Source organism: Hylobates moloch, unplaced genomic scaffold (assembly GCF_009828535.3).
Source record: "Hylobates moloch isolate HMO894 unplaced genomic scaffold, HMol_V3 SCAFFOLD_1, whole genome shotgun sequence".
NCBI lineage: Eukaryota > Metazoa > Chordata > Mammalia > Primates > Hylobatidae > Hylobates > Hylobates moloch.
The window spans coordinates 100542900-100558640 of record NW_026652276.1 but is presented as its reverse complement, the minus strand read 5'-3'; the positions used below and the strand labels follow the sequence as shown (position 1 = coordinate 100558640).

The 15741-nt window shown below is 55.6% G+C and overlaps 1 protein-coding gene across 2 annotated transcripts in view; it reads right to left on the bottom strand.

The window, feature by feature from the left end:
• Nucleotides 1-15741, bottom strand: part of COL26A1 (collagen type XXVI alpha 1 chain) — a 553406-nt gene that overhangs the window by 2364 nt on the left and 535301 nt on the right. For both annotated transcript variants that reach the window (XM_032756112.2, XM_032756113.2), the window contains exons 6-12: nt 12482-12580; nt 11076-11228; nt 9340-9423; nt 7379-7431; nt 5458-5493; nt 3250-3300; nt 773-857 (exon numbers count right to left, since the gene is read on the bottom strand). In XM_032756112.2, the coding sequence (XP_032612003.1) occupies nt 773-857; nt 3250-3300; nt 5458-5493; nt 7379-7431; nt 9340-9423; nt 11076-11228; nt 12482-12580 (561 nt within the window). The remainder of the gene's footprint in view (nt 1-772; nt 858-3249; nt 3301-5457; nt 5494-7378; nt 7432-9339; nt 9424-11075; nt 11229-12481; nt 12581-15741) is intronic.

The following is a 15741-nucleotide window of genomic DNA, read 5'->3' as shown; positions in this document are numbered from 1 at the left end:
TCATTCACCCACCCACCTGTCCACTCATCCATACATCCATCCATTTATCCATTCATCCATCCACCCATTCATTTATTCATCCATGTATCTACCCATCCACTCATCCACCTGTCCACCTGTCCATTCAACCATTCATTCATTCATTCATTCATCTATCTATGCATCCACCCATTCATACATTCATCCAGGCAACCAGCCATTCGTTCACTCACTCACTCACCCACTCACCTGTCCATTCACCTATTCATTCATCCATTCATTTTCCAGCAAATGCTGATGGGCCTCTACTCCAGGCCCTGCAGAGGTATCATTCACTGTTCTGCACAAGGGACTCCCAGAGGGTCACAGAAACACCACCCCAGCATGGAATGGAAGGCTCCCCAGAGCACCGTAGGGACGAAGAGGAGGGTTCAGAGAAGGCTTCACAGAGGCAGAGATCTTTGAGCAGGTCCTGAAGTGGCAGTCAGTGTTCACCAGGCAGAGGGATGGCCCGAGCAAAGGCATGGAGGTGGGAGGGGCCTCAACATGGCTGGGCAGGGCTCTTCCCACCATGGCTATACTAGGGAGGGGCTGGGAAACTGGGCTGATGCACTTGGAAGTCTGTCAAGGGCAGCAGGGAGCCACTGAGGGTCCTTGAGCAGGGGAGGGGCAGGGTCAGACTAGGGGTAAGGGAGGGAGACCAGAGACCCGAGGCAGCAGCCATGAGGGCAGCAGGGAGGGAGAGGAAGGAGGGGAGAAGATTCCCAGCCCGCTGATCCTGGTCACTGCTCACCGTGGATCCCAATCATGTGCTCCAGGATGAGGACTCTCTCTGCCAGGATCTTCAGGGCCTCTCTCAGCTGCTGCACCCCCTCGCCCTGGCGGGGAGGAGACGGCCAGGGTCAGGGCCGGCCATGAGGAGGGGGTCAGGGCCACCCTGATACAGTGTATGTGTCCTCAAAGCCCCCCATCCTTGCCTCTTCCCACCTGACACCCTCACCACTGCAAATAAGCATAGACTGAACATCATCAACTATGTGCCAGGCAGGGCTTCAAACCCTGTTCACAGACAAAGAACTTGAAACACAGAGAGGGCAGGCAACCTCCCTATGGCCACACAGCCTGGCAAAGTGGCCGATCCAGACTGCAGATCCACACCTGTCAGCCTCCACCTGAGCTTTTCCTTCCACCATAGCTGCCTGTTGGCTTCCCCCACATGCCCTGAAAATACCCTAACCAGGACAGAGCACCTATCCCAGGGCCCGAAGGTAGGAGGTTCTTTGCTTGTTTCCTTCCTCGAATGCCCAACCAAGAGCTCGCCACCAAACGGCAGGCAAGGGGCAGGGTAGGTGTGGCCGCGCCAGGCAAGAAAGACAGCAGAGAAAGCCACCACTTCAAAGTGCAGGCAGGCAGGCTGGCGTGATGGCGGAGTCTGTATTTCAAGGGCCCGGTCTACACACGGGCAGAGGACCTTGTGCAGAGAGACACCTGAGTGAGCCAAGACCGGGTGCTGACTTATTGAGAAGGCAGGTGTCAAGGCCACTCTGAAAAGTGACAATGAGGAGACAAAGCCACTGTCCCCATCCTGCCCAGCCCTGTGAGTTGGCAGCAGAATGGGTGCCTTTTGCTGGTGTAACATGACAGATCTGTCTTATTAATTTGGCTTAAAACGAAACAAAAGGAAACCAAAAAGCATCCTACTGGGTTATAGGAGAAAGGTCTGCCCACTAGGGGACCAAAGGCAATGGGAAGTTGAGCCAATTATGGGGTCTGGGATGGGGATGTCAGTGTCATGTCCCCAACTCAGGGAAGGAGCAGGGGAGACCAAGGGACCTGGCTGAGCCTCATGTTCCTAAGCCACAGGTGGTTGTTTTTTTTGTTTTTTTTTTTTAGGGTTTTCTTTAGGTTTTAGAGACAAGGTCTTGCTTTGTCACCCAGACTGGAGTACAGTGGCACGATTATAGCTCACTGTAGCCTCAACCTCCTGGGCTCAAGCCATCCTCCTGCCTCAGCCTCCCAAGTAGCTGGGACTACAAGCACACGCCACCACACCTGTTTCATTACTTTTTTTTTTTTTAAGAAATGGGGTCTCGCTATGTTTCCCAGGCTGGTCTTGATCTCATGGGCTCAAGCGATTCTCCTACATCAGTCTCCCAAAGTGCTGGGATTACAGGCCAGGGCAGGTTGCTGTTATGAAATGGAGGAGGTCACGGTCACCTCTCAGAGTACCGCTGTGAGTGACCAATGTATCAGGCTCATGCCTCAGCCCCTCTCACTGCCTCCTGCGCCCCCCATAGCTGCCTTGATTCCAGCCTCTTCCCTTTCTCTGGTCTTACAAGGACCTCCTGAAGGTCCCCCGGACCCACCCTGGTCCTTCCAGCTGTTTTGCCCGCCCAGTTTTGACACACTCAGAGGAAATCCCGCTCAGGCACTTTCGTTTTTAGCTTTCAAGGCCTCCCCTGCCGGCCCCATCTCAGTGGCACCCCCACGCAACAACCTTCTCACTCTCTTGCAATCACTGTGTCCTCAGCTGTGTCTCCTGCTGGGCTGTGAACTTCTCAGGGCAGGGACCCTGTACACCTGGTGGCCCAGCACCCAGCTCAGGGCCAGCTGAGGGGAGGACTTTGACTTTGGACCTCAGATGAGCCCTTCATCCCCTTCATCCACTACCCCAGCTTCAGCCTCCCCTCCTCCTCCGAGAAGCCACAGGTCCCCAAGGCCAAGCCGGTGCTCTGGCTGCCCCCTCCCACTGGCCCCAGGCTCCGCTTGCTCCAATCTTCTCTCCTCAGATTGCCAGTTTGCAAGTCCCTCTTCTTCCATCCATCCTTTCCCACATCCAGCAGCCCTGTCCCCTTCAGTCCCCCAGCACCCTTGACCTTGTGAGCACGCCCATGCCGAGACCTCATTCACGGGAGAACCCGGTCCCTTGAGAGAGACTCCGCAGCCTGAAGCCTCCTCCAGGGAGACTTGTCTTTCCTACAAGTTTGTGACTCCTCTCCCTGTCTCGGGAAGCCCCCTCAAGGGCCAATCACCCCCTCTGTGGCATCCCCACTCAGCCACCTTCTCACTCTCTTGCAATCACTGCTGTACTCAGCTAAGTTCCCCACTGGGCTGTGAACTTCTCAGGGCAGGGGCCCTGTACACCTGGTGGCCCAGCACCCAGCTCGGGACCGGCTGAGGGTCAGTGCAGATCTGTGGGGCACCTGCCCTCCCGTGACAGTGCTCACAGCCAAGGAGGCGGGAGGGAACGTGAAGGGCAGGCATAGTTACCTCTGCAGTGGCGACTTTCTCTCCTTCTTCCGCCTTCACACCAGGTTCACCCTAAGAAGCAAGTTACACAGTCAACACGGGAACGGGAGGTGAGGGCACCTCTCCACCCTCTCCAGTTCCCTGGGGGCCTGCGGGGAGTCAGGGGCAGGCTGGGCAGGCAGGGCCTCGGGAACGGGTGCTGGGTCCAGGGGACTCCTGCTCTGGGGTGAGCACAGCAGGGGAGGCCACGGCTCCGGGGCACAGCCTGCTCAGCCTGGCATGGCAGGGAAGGGTCCAGGGTTGGCTGCAGCTGCTTCATTCTGCTTCTGGGGCCGAAGAGACTCAGGCTAGGAAGCCGGCAAGTTCATGCCTGGGCCCTTCCAGGATTGAGTAGCCTGCCTGGAAAGGCTGCTGTCTGTCTCTAACACAAGGCCAGTAATACCAGATTCAAAGTCACATATTTTATTGTATTTTATTTATTTATTTGAGACAGAGTTTCACTCTTGTCACCCAGGCTGGGGTGCAGTGGTGTGATCTCGGCTCACTGCAATCTCTGCCTCCTGAGTTCAAGTGATTCTCCTGTCTCAGCCTTCTGAGTAGCTGGGATTACAGGCACGCGCCACCACGCCTGGCTAATTTTTGTATTTTTAGTAGAGATGGGGTTTCACCATGTTGACCAGGCTCATCTCGAACTCGACCTCAGGTGATCTGCCTGCCTCGGCCTCCCAAAGTGCTGGGATTACAGGCGTGAGCCACCGCGCCCGGCTGATATTTTTAAGACAAGGTCTTGCTCTGTTGCCCAGGCTGGAGTATAGTGACACGATCATGGCTCCCTGCAGCCTCTACCTCCTGGGTTCAAGTGATCCTCCAACCTCAGCCTCCTGAGTAACTAGGACTATGGGCACGCACCACCGCAACCCAGCTAATTTTTTAATATTTTTGTAGAGATGGGGGTCTCACTATGTTGTCCAGGCTGGTCTTGACCTCCCAGCCTCAAAATGATCCTCCTGCCTTGGCCTCCCAAAGCACTGGGGTTACAGGTATGAGCCACCACCATGCCTGGCTCACAGTAACATCTAAATGTCCAGCTACGGCTGTGTGGCCTTGAGTGGGTCACTCTACTTCTTGGTGCCTCAGTTTTCCCACCTTTAAAATGGGATCAGTAATAGTATCTATCTCATCTGTTATTAGGAGGATTAAGTTAATCAGTAGGGACAATGAGCTTAGATTAGAGTCTGGCACCTAGAAGTGCCATCATTGTGTCTCCTCTGTTGTGTTTGGTCACTAGACAAGCATGGGAGGAGGCATGGCTTGGGTGCTTGACACTCCCCAGTTCAAATCCAGGCTCCACCACTGTCTCGCTGTGTGGCTTTGGGCAAGTTACTTAACGTCTCTGAGCCTTAGTGGCCAGTTTTGGCAAACGGGGATAATAAAGCGTGATCTCTTGGGGTCTCTGTGAAGCTTACATGTGCTGTGGGGGAAGAGAGCACCTCCATTGTGGCCAACACATAGTAGGTGCTCAGCAAACCTCCACTCCTCCTCCCCGCCCCACACCCCTACAGTGAGGCTTGGGGGTCAAGGAAGCGCCTGAACTCCTTGGCCCTAGAGGCAGGAGTCCAGACTCACAAATTCTTTTTTTTTTTTTTTCTTGAGATGGAGTTTCACTCTGTCACCCAGGCTGCAGTGCAGTGGCGTGATCCCGTGATCCCGGCTCACTGCAACCTCTGCCTCCAGGTTCAAGCAATTCTTCTGTCTCAGCCTTCAGAGTGGCTGGGACTGCAGGTGCGCACCACCACGCCTAGCTAATTTCTGTATTTTTAGTAGAGACAGGGTTTCACCATGATGGTCAGGCTGGGAGACTCATAAATTATTGTTTCCAAGAAAGTCGATTAAAGGAAGGCTGTTTAAGCCTATTTCTGGGAGGTTCAGAGAAAAGAAGGGACTTCCCAGGTCACACAGCACATGAATGAAAGGCCAGGGTCACACAATGCATTAACCCAGGGCTGCAGGCGCTCAGGACTGTCAGCCCACTCTCTGGAGGTCGCTCCCCTCCTCACCCCACAGCAGGAGGCTATTTGAGTCCTTTCTTAGTCCCTCCCTGTTGCCTGAGCTCCAGCAGGGCCACCCAGGGCTGAATCCCCCACCAACCCCCGCCACCCAGTGCCCTGGGCTTGCATCAGAGCCTCTGCCAGGGAGTGGCCCAGGCCCATCTGCACAGCCCACACTTACGGACGGCCCCACCGTGCCTCGCTCTCCAGCCAGGCCCTGCAGAAAACCAAAGGAAGCATGTGAGGCCTGCCTGTCCTGGCCAAGTCTCCAGTGCCCTCTGGCCGCCCCCCTTCCCGCCCACTGTGCTCCGAGTCTACAGAAGAGGAAGGGAGAGGAGGATGGCCCGGCCGGCATGGGAAGGGCAGACTCAAAGGCCTCCAGTCCTGGAGCCACCTGGAGCTGGTATTTGACTAGGGACCCCAGCTGAACCCTCAGTCTTCTCGCCTGCAAAATGGGCCAATGCCACGTACGGCTGTCAGGCAGAGAAGGGGAGCAAGTGGCCCAGTGTGTGGAGGGAACTAGTGATACTAACAGTGATGGCCAGGGTCTCACGTGTGCTGACATCAGCCCAGATAGCTCCCGGGAGCCCCAGGCCCGTGTCCAGCTATCCCCTGACATCGCCACCCAGCTGACCATGAGGTGCCCACTTCCCCTCTCTCCAAAGGGAACTCCTGGTGTCCCCCAGCCCAAAGCCTCCCCTTCTCAGGAAATGCCTCCCTGGTCCTCCCAGCTGCTCCTGACAGACACCAGGGAGTGAACCTAGAGCCTTCCCTGCCCTTCTCACCAGACTTATTCCATTGGCCAGACATGCCGAGTCTACTTTCTATTTTTACATATTTAATTAATTAATTTATTTATTTTAATGAGACAGGGTCTTGCTCTGTCACCCAGGCTGGAGGGCGGGGGTGCCATGAGAGCTCACTGCAGCCTCCAACTCCTGGGCTCAAGCCGTCCTCCCATCTTAGCCTCCCAAGTAGCTGGGACTACAAGCGCACGCCACCACACCAGGCTAATTTTTAAATTTTTTGTAGAGATGGGGTCCTGCTATGTTGCCCAGGCTGGTCTCAAACTCCTGGGCTCAAGCCATCCTCCCACCTTGGCCTCCCAAAGTGCTGGGATTACAGGCGTCAGCCATCGCACCTAGCCCCTCAGAGGAGCTTTTTAAAGATGTCAGTAAGATCATGGACTCACCCTCCCTGAAACTCAAAAATTCCATCCACTGTAACAAAAGCCCACACCTGGGACCAGTAGATAAGGCCCTGCCCACTGTGCCTCATCCCACACCACACACTCCATTGCTCACTACCTGCCAGCCTTTTCCCTGCCTCAGGGCCTTTGCACCTGCTCTTCCTGACTTCTGACACAGCTGCAGAGGCAGGCCGAACCTGGGGTTTGGGGCTGAGTCAGGCTTGGTTGCCGCCTCCCCATGGGCAATTCTCAGGGCAAGGTGAGGGGCTGAGGCAGAGATTCTGTGACCTGGCCCAACTCTGCCTACACCCTCCACACAACCTCAGGCAGCATCTGGTCTTTCTGGGACTCAGTTAGCTCATCTGTGAAATGGGAATGATGCTAACACCTCCCTGGCATAACGGGAGGAGGATATACTCAGCAAAGAGTCGCTGCTGCTAATAAAATTAAAATCTCGGCCAGGTGCAGTGGCTCATGCCTGTAATCCCAGCACTTCGGGAGGCTGAGGCAGATGGATTACTTGAGGTCGGGAGTTCAAGACCAGCCTGGGCAACATGGTGAAATCCCATCTCTACTAAAAATACAAAAATTAGCTGGGCGTGGTGGCATGCGCCTGTGGTCCCAGCTAATCCGGAGGCTGAGGCAGGAGAATTGCTTGAATCCAGGAGGTAGAGGTTGCATGAGCCGAGATGGCGCCACTGCACTCCAGCCTGGGTGACAGAGAGAGACTCCGTCTCAAAAATAAATTAAAAAATAAATAAAACAAAATAAAATAGAATCTCACCAGCCAGGCTGACTGGCTCCTTCCTGAGTGACTCTTGCTGGTAAGAAGGTGCTTCTTCTCCCCTAGGGAGACAAGGCCACCCCCCACCCACCGCCTCCCACACCATACCTAAAATGGCAAAGTCCTTACCTGGGATCCAGATGTTCCTGGGGGTCCTGGGGGACCTTGAGGCCCAGGGGGACCTGTGGGCAGAGTCACAGATGGTCACCTGGGGCCAGAGAGGGGGCGCCCCCAGCCTCCCACCCCAGCACCTGTTCTTGATCTGTCTCCATGGGAAGCAAAGGAGGGTTTGGGAATGAATGGTGTGGGGAGGAGGGGGACACACCCCCTCGCAATGAGGTCTCCATCCTCGGAGCCCAGGGCCCTCTCCACCGGCTGCCCACAGCTCCCACACCTCCTCCTCCCAGGGCCTCGTCCATGACACAGCCCCAATCCCGAGACCCAGCAGGCGAGGGAGGAAGTCCATCCAGACTGGTCCCATGCCCCAGCCAGTTGGTCCCCTGGTACGTCTCTCCGGTCTGTCCCGCTTCGGGACCTGGGACTCATCCCTCTTGCTGGGGTTACTATAACAGCCTCCTGATCATCGACCCTTCCTACAGCCCCCCAGAATACACTTTCAAAAATCCAAGCCCAGTTACGTCTCTTTCAGGGCTCCTGAAGTCCTCAGCCCGGCCCCTTCCCACCCTCCCTGCCCCAGCCAGACACCCTCCTGGCGTCTCTGCTAAAGCTGTCCTTCCTCCTGGAGCCTCCCTATTCCTCCACTCTCCCAGCAAACCCTTTCCTACTGGTTTTCCTACTAGTCTGACACAGAGCATCACCTCTTCCAGGAAGCCTTCCCAGCTTTCCACTGCTTCTCTAGGCAAATCCCTTATGTAAACCAGACACCGCCCATGGCCACTGAGGTTTACACATCTGTCTCCCCCATGGGCTGTGGAGTACCCAGAGGGCCGGGCTGGGTCTCATGTGTGTGCCCAGCTCAGGGAGGGAGATTCATGACTAATCTCCAGCCTGCTAGGAAGAGTAAGGCCTTGGTCTCTCATGACCCTGCACAGGCCCATGCCTCTTGTGGTGCAGGGAGCCCCATGTTGGGCTGTCCAGCATGGCCTGGCTCCCAGGTTTGGAGAGGCCATATGAGGACAGGCACTCCAGGGGACAAATATTAGGAGTCTGAACAGTTCTCCAGAGACCTGGTATGTCACCTGAGGGCCCCCAGGTACCCTCTGAGCTTACTCCCTCTCCTCACTAGAGCATCTGCTGAAATGTCACGTTTTGATGGGGCCTCCCCGCCACGCCCCAGCTTCTCCCTTGTAGCTCCCTCAGATCCTGTCGAAGTCACAATTTATGATGATATTCCTGTCCTCCACCAGAATGAGAGTTTCACGATGATGTTTGTTTTGATTATTCAGGAGTTCTGGGAACCTAGATCACTGTCCGGCACATGTAGTGGCAGATGCTCAATGAATGTTTGTGAGACACACAGAGGAATGAATGAATGAATGAATGAATGAATGAACGAACGAATGAATAAACGAATGAATGAATGAATGGACAAATGAATGAATGAACGAACGAATGAATGAATAAACGAATGAATGAGTGAATCAATGACTCAATGAATAAACGAATGAATGAATGAATGACTCCCTTCCCGGGCAGAAAGGGGCAAGGCAGTCAGCCCTGCATTCCTCCCCCGGTGAGGAATGTGAATGATGGAAGGTCAGGCCAGGACTGACAGCCAGGTCTCGGCCCCTTTGAGCCCCTTGGTTTCTGCCTCAAATGTAGGGACTTCCTGCCAACTCTGTCCTGACCCCATCCCCCATTGGTGTGTGTCCCACTCTGGCCCATGCAAGGGCAGCCTCATGCAGGCATCTTATTCCAGCAGAATCACGTGGGTTTCATGCATCCAGTTGCCCGGGGCACTGCCACCAGGAAATGAGGGGCTTCACTTCCTGACACACAGTGGGTGGGACAGACCCAGTCCCCAGCCCTGTCCGGAAGCCATGGACCCCCAGCCGGCCTCCAGCTCCCCTCGAGGCCCCATGGCTCAGGCCAGCCCTAGGGGGATGGAGTCCTCAATGCAGGCCACTTACCTGGTGGACCAGGAGGACCCCGGGGTCCTGGGACGCCCGCCAGCACTGTGTCCACGATGGCAGAGGCCAGCCTTGAGTCTCCATCTGTAGGAAGAGTGGAGTGGCCAGGGGTCTGGCAGGGCAGACCTGGCAGTGCTGGGAGGCTGGTCCTGGGCACTGAGCCCTGAGCCAGACCACACGAAACCCAGGGAAGCTCCTCCCATCACCCTGGGCCCCGCTGCAGATACTGTTGCCCCCACTGCTCAGAGGAGCATGGAGAGGCCCAAAGAGCAGGGAAAGCCAGGTCAGTCAGCTTCATATAAAACACAAATACCTTCTAGAACATTCCAGACTCTTTAGACTCTGCGTCTGCCCTGCTCACTTCTCCAATGCCCCAGGCTGGCACCTTCTTCCAGGCTCCACCCCACAGGCCCATCCTGCTGCACTCAACTGGCTTACTCCTCCAGGAAGCCCTCCATGCCCACCCCTCTGAGCTGTGCCTGGGGAGTCTGATTCCATCATGGCGACCACACTGCCTGGAGCAGGGGTGGGGTCTGTCTAACAACCCATCTCCCATGGCTCTCCAGGATGAGCCCCCCACCTGATTCACCCTGGCCCATCCCGAACCAGACCCAGGGCCCAATGCCATCACCTTCCTCATAAAACCCTTCCCCAGGCTGGGCACAGTGGCTCACACCTGTAATCCCAGCACTTTGGGAGGCCGAAGAGGAAGGATCACTTGAGGCCAGGAGTTCAAGACCAGCCTGGCCAACATAGTGAGACTGCATCTCCAGACCAGCCTGGACAACAGTATGAGACCCCATCTCCACTCAAAAAAAAAAAAAATTAGTTAGATGTGGTGATGCATGCCTGTGGTCCTAGCTACTCAGGAGGCTGAGGTGGGAGGATCCCTTGAGCCCAGGAGTGACAGGCTGCAGTGAGCTATGATGGCACCACTGCATTCCAGCCTGGGCAACAGACCCTATGTCAAAAAAGATTAAAATAAAAATCTTCCCCAGTTGCCGGGACACTTAACCAGAAATGCTGCTCCTCTCGGGGCTCGCGGACTCCTCTGCCTGGCCTCCCACTACCTCATGGTCCCTTGGGCCCAGAGTCCTGGTCCTGTCCACTCTCTGCACCTCCCTGTCCCCACCTCCCAAGGTAGAAGTGGACATTTCTGTGTGTTCAGAGGCTCTCTTGGACTGGCCTGTGCCCCCGAGGGCCGGAGTTTGTTTTGCACATTGCCGTATCCTCAGTGGCTAAAACCGTGTGCCTTGCACATAGTAAGTGCTCACTAAACACCTGCTGAATGACCTGCAGTGAGGACGGGTGAGGAAGAAGTACAGTAAGGGATAACCTTGGTGGGGTGGGGTAGCCAGGTAGGGAATCTGGGCCAAGTCAGCCAGCAGAGTGACCTTTGGGGCTCAGGACCCCAAAGGCAGGGAGCTGAGCACTGAGGCAGAGACAGGCCACTTTGGGGCCAAGAGCAGGGCTGGGGACTAGCCCTGGGTCCCCTTGGGAATGCTCAGCCCCAGGGCCAAGCCTTGCTCCCAAGCTGTTCCCTGTCATCGTCACTGGCAGGCCCTGGACACTGCATGGAGGGCTTCCTGGAGGAGGCCTGCAGGAGTGAGCCAGTTGGGTGCAGCAAGATGGGCATGTGGTGGGGTCCGCTTCCCGGGATCCTTTAAGGAAGGCTGATCCCTCCCAGAACACAGTGTGGCTCAGCCCTCCTCTGGCCCCCCAGGGGCATCACTCACTGTCTTTGTCTGTAGGCGGCTGCAGGGAGTAGAGGGCTCCCTGGGGGCTGTTTGGTGAGGGGCCTGGGCTGCCTGCTGGCCCGGGTGGTCCTGGGGGGCCGGGGCGCCCCATCTCTCCAGGAAGCCCACGGGGCCCTGGAGGCCCCAGGAGCCCTGCAATGAGGAAAAGAACAGTCACTGTGGCAACCGGAGCCTGGCAGGTGGCTGCGACATTACAAATGGGGAAACTGAGGCCTTGAAAGAAACAGGGTTGGTCAGGGGCCCACAGCCAGTCAGTGGTGACCTCCGATCCACAGTCTTCTTTGGGGGTGTCCTGGGGTGTAAATGAAATGGGCTTCCCTTCCCAGCCCAGTCCAGAGGGGACACTTAGTGGCAGCTGGGGAGGGTGAAGGGGGCAGGGACGGTGAAATCAGCAAAGGCTCTGGCCAGAGGCCCATTGGTCCCTCCCAGGGACTTCAGCCCTGTGGCGGGGACACCAAGTATAAGCCACCATCCCGGGCTGGCCCTGTACCTGCTGAACCAGGGCTCCTTCCCCTGCAGGACCCAGGAGGAGTCGAGAGGGTGGTCTCTGGAGGTGTTTAAATGGCTGAGAACTGCTCCTGGCCCCTCACAGCCTCAATGCTCATGCCTGTACCCGAAGCCCCCTGAAGACCCCGTTTTGGCCAGGTGTTGTGGCTCACCCCTGTAATCCCAGCACTTTGGGAGGCTGAGGCAGGCAGGTCATCTGAGGTCAGGAGTTCAAGACCAGCCTGGCCAACATGGTGAAACCCTGTCTCTACTAAAAATACAAAAATTAGCCGGGCATGGTGGCGGGCACCTGTAATCCCAGCTACTCAGTAGGCTGAGGCAGGACAGTTGCTTGAACCCTGGAGGTGGAGGTGTCGGTGAGCTGAGATTGCACCACTGTGCTCCAGTCTGGGCGACACAGCACAAGACTCCGTCTCAAACAAAACAAAACAAAACAAAACAAAAAGCCGGGTGCGGCGGTGGCTTATGCCTGTAATCCCAGCACTTTGGGAGGCCAAGGCGGTGGATCACTTGAGGTCAGGAGTTTGAGACCAGCCTGACCAATATGGTGAAACCCTGTCTCTACTGAAAATACAAAATTAGCCGGGTGTGGTGGTGGATGCCTGTAGTCCCAGCTACTTGGGAGGCTGAGGCAGGAGAATTGCTTAAACCCAGGAGGTGGAGGTGGCAGTGAGCCGAGATGGCATCACTGCACTCCAGCCTGGACGACAGAGAGAGACTCCCTCTCAAAAAATTAAAAAAAAAAAAGACCCCCTTTTTCTTGTACCCAGCAAGATCAGGGCTGTGGGTGCGTGGGACACCTCGCCTGTTCCAGTAGAGAAGAAAGCCCAGCCCTTTCCGCAGGTTGACAGCATCACGTATATGGGGGGTTTTCTTACCAGGGGGCCCCGCTGGACCCTTCTCTCCTGTCTGGCCTCGGTCACCTTTAGACCCAGGGGGGCCTGCAGGCCCTGGTGGTCCTGTCTGCCCCGGGGGCCCTGGGGAGAGAAGGAGACAGGGCATCAGAACACGGTGGACCCCCAGCCTCCAGCGGCTCCAGGCCTGGCCCCCGGGCTCTCGGCCTACGTTTCCCCCAGGAGCCCTGCCTACCTGGGACTCCCTAAACAGGCAAAGGCACTCGCATCACCTTGGAGCTGGTTATTACAACTTACAAACCAGTTTTGCACTTAGGAACATCTATGATTCTAAGAACTGCTTTCGTTCCCATTTTCAATGTGGGGAAACTGAGGCTCAGGAAGGTTGGTCCCTTGCCCAAGGTCACACAGCCAGGCCGCAGATGAAGTTGCTTAGCTCCAGGTCCCTCTCTCACACCCTACTGTCTCCCTGCTTAGGGTCAAGAACCGGGCTTGTGGCAAAGTGCTCCCCAATATGTGGCCTCTGAGGAGGCCCCAGGAGGTCCTGAAGGACGGATCTTCCCAGCTACAGATCTCTAAGCCCCAAGGGTGGACAAGGAGATGGAGAGGTAAGGCCTGCTGTGTGGCCAGGGGACAGCCCTTTCTCCCTCTGGCCCAGAGAGGATGCTGAAAAATATTTGCTCAGCACCTTGGGAGGCTGAGGCAGGAAGATCACTTGAGCCTAGGAGTTTGAGACCAGCCTGGGCCACGTAGTGAGACCCCATCTCTACAAAAGATACAAAAGTTAACCGGGCATAGTGGTGCGTGCCTGTGGCCCCAGCTACTGGGGAGGTTGAGGTGGGAGGATGGCTTGAGCCCAGGAGGCCTGGGCTGCAGTGAGCTGTAATCACACCACTGCACTCCAGCTTGGCTTACAGAGAGAGACACTGTCTCAGAAAAAAAAAAAAAGAAGAAGTTTGCTGATCTGATGAAGGGACCTGCGCTGAGTCTTAGGGCCCTTTGCACTCTGGCTGCATGGGACTGTGGTACGGTGGGGAGGGCCTGGCTGGGGGCTGCTGGCCTCAGAAGAGCCCCACCTGCTCTCTGGAGGTTGGCTGCAGGTGTCACCATGTGTAGAGTGTGTGCCCCACCTGGTGGCCATTCTTGAAACTGCATTTTTCCCTGGTTGGAAAGGTCTTGCCAGGCATGCCCTTTCATGGGCCTGGGTCCCCGGTGGGATGGGAAGCCCCCTCCTCCTCCATCCCCCAAGAAAGATTTGAAGAATGTGGGCATGAGGTAACTCTCTGGGGGTGAGACCTTAGGGACAGCGTCTCGAGGGGTAGGCCGGGGGCCAGAGTGAGAGAGGTCCCCCTTCCCATAGCAGACCTGAGCTCGGCCCTCCTCCCGCAGCCTTCAGTCCCTTTCGAAGAATGCAGGATGCCCTACTCTCCTTCCCCGGCCCTGGGACTGGCCACTGGAGGCCACTTGTGTTATGCATCTCTCCTCCCCGCTCTGCCCCTGCTCCCCAACCCAGCATCAGAAAAGACACTCAGAACAGAGGGGAGAGGGTGAGCGCTCCCTCCAAAGGGCTCTAAGGGCAGAGAATCATGGAGGCAAAATGCCCCCGGCTTGCTGGCTTTCTGGGTGACCCCAGGGGTGTCACTTAACTTCTCTGAGCCTCAGGTGTCTCCCCTGTAACCTCAAGGCTTCCAAGCTTTGTGTGAAGATTAAAAGTGGTATCTGTAGGCTGGGTGTGCTGGCTCACACCTGTAATCCCAGCATTTTGGAGGCCAAGGTGGGTGGATCACTTGAGGTCAGGAGTTCGAGGCCAGCCTGGCCGACATGGTGAAACCCCGTCTCTACTAAAAATACAAAAATTAGGCTGGGTGCACTGGCTCAACCTGTAATCCCAGCACTTTGGGAGGCCGAGGAGGGCAGATCATTTGGGGTCAGGAGTTCGAGACCAGCCCGGCCAACATGGCAAAACCCCGTCTCTATTAAAAATGCAAAAATTAGCCAGGCTTGGTGGTGCATGCCTATAATCCCAGTTATTAGGGAGGCTGAGGCAGGAGAATCACTTGAGCCCAGGAGGCAGAAGCTGCAGTGAGCCGAGATCACAACACTGCACTCCAGCCTGGGTGACAGAGTGAGACTCCATCTCCAAAAAAAAAATTATATCTGCATTTGAAATATTTTCATATCTGATATGAAAATATTTAATAACTGGCACAGTGCAGATCCTGACCACTCATGGTAGACCCCAGCCTTCAAACCCTGGATTCAGCCTTATGGATAGGTGTTGTTTGCTAAATGTCCTCCAGGGTAAAGCCCCAACTCAGTGTCTGGCACCAAGCAGGGCTTCATCGATTGCAACTATGATTATTACAATTGTGATTAAAGCAGAGGTAACTACAGCCCCAGGTGGCAGAGCCCAGACCAGTGGGTAGAATCCACAGAGGGAAAATTCTTCCCCTTAACTTTAAAAAGTGGCCAGGGCCAGGCATGGTGGCTCACACCTGTAAATCCCAGCACCTTGGGAAGCCGAGGCAGGAGGATTGCTTAAGGCCAGGAGTTTGAGACCAGCCTGGCAACACAGTGAGACCTCGTCTCTACTAAAAATTAAAAAAAAAAAAAAAGCCAAGTGTGGTGGTGTGCACTTATAGTCCCAACTACTTGGGAGGCTGAGGCGGGAGGATCACCTGAGCCTCGGAGATGGAGGCTGCAGTGAACTATGATCATACTACTGTGCTCCAGCCTCAGTGACAGAGCAACACATTGTTTCAAAATAAAATAATATAATAAAATAAAATTGTAAAAGTGTGGCAGGAAGGCAGGGCGGCAGATGTCCTCTAATTCCAGCCAGAGAGTTCAGAGAAAGAGGTGGGAGGCAGTAAGTTCCTGCTCCCTGGCCAGGCAGAATGCTGCAAAATTGAACCCAGCAAGCCTGGGCTGGGGGCCATAAGTGCAGAAGCCAAGGAGCAGGGCAGATACTGAAGACAGTAGCTGAGCTGTAAGACAATAGGGAATGGTGGGGACTGCGGCAAACTGCGCAGCCTGGACTGGACCTACAGTGGTAACCCAGTAGCTGGTTGCTTCCATGAGGCATTGCCAGCCCTGATGGCCAATTCTCTCATTTTTATTTTTATAATTTTTTGTAGAGACAGGGTCTCACTATGTTGCCCAGGCTAGTCTTGAGCTCCTGGATTCATGCAATCCTCACACCTCAGCCTTCCTAAGTGCTGCGATTATAGGTGTGAGCCACTGTACCTGGCCAAGATCATCTATTTTTTTGAGACAGGGTTTCA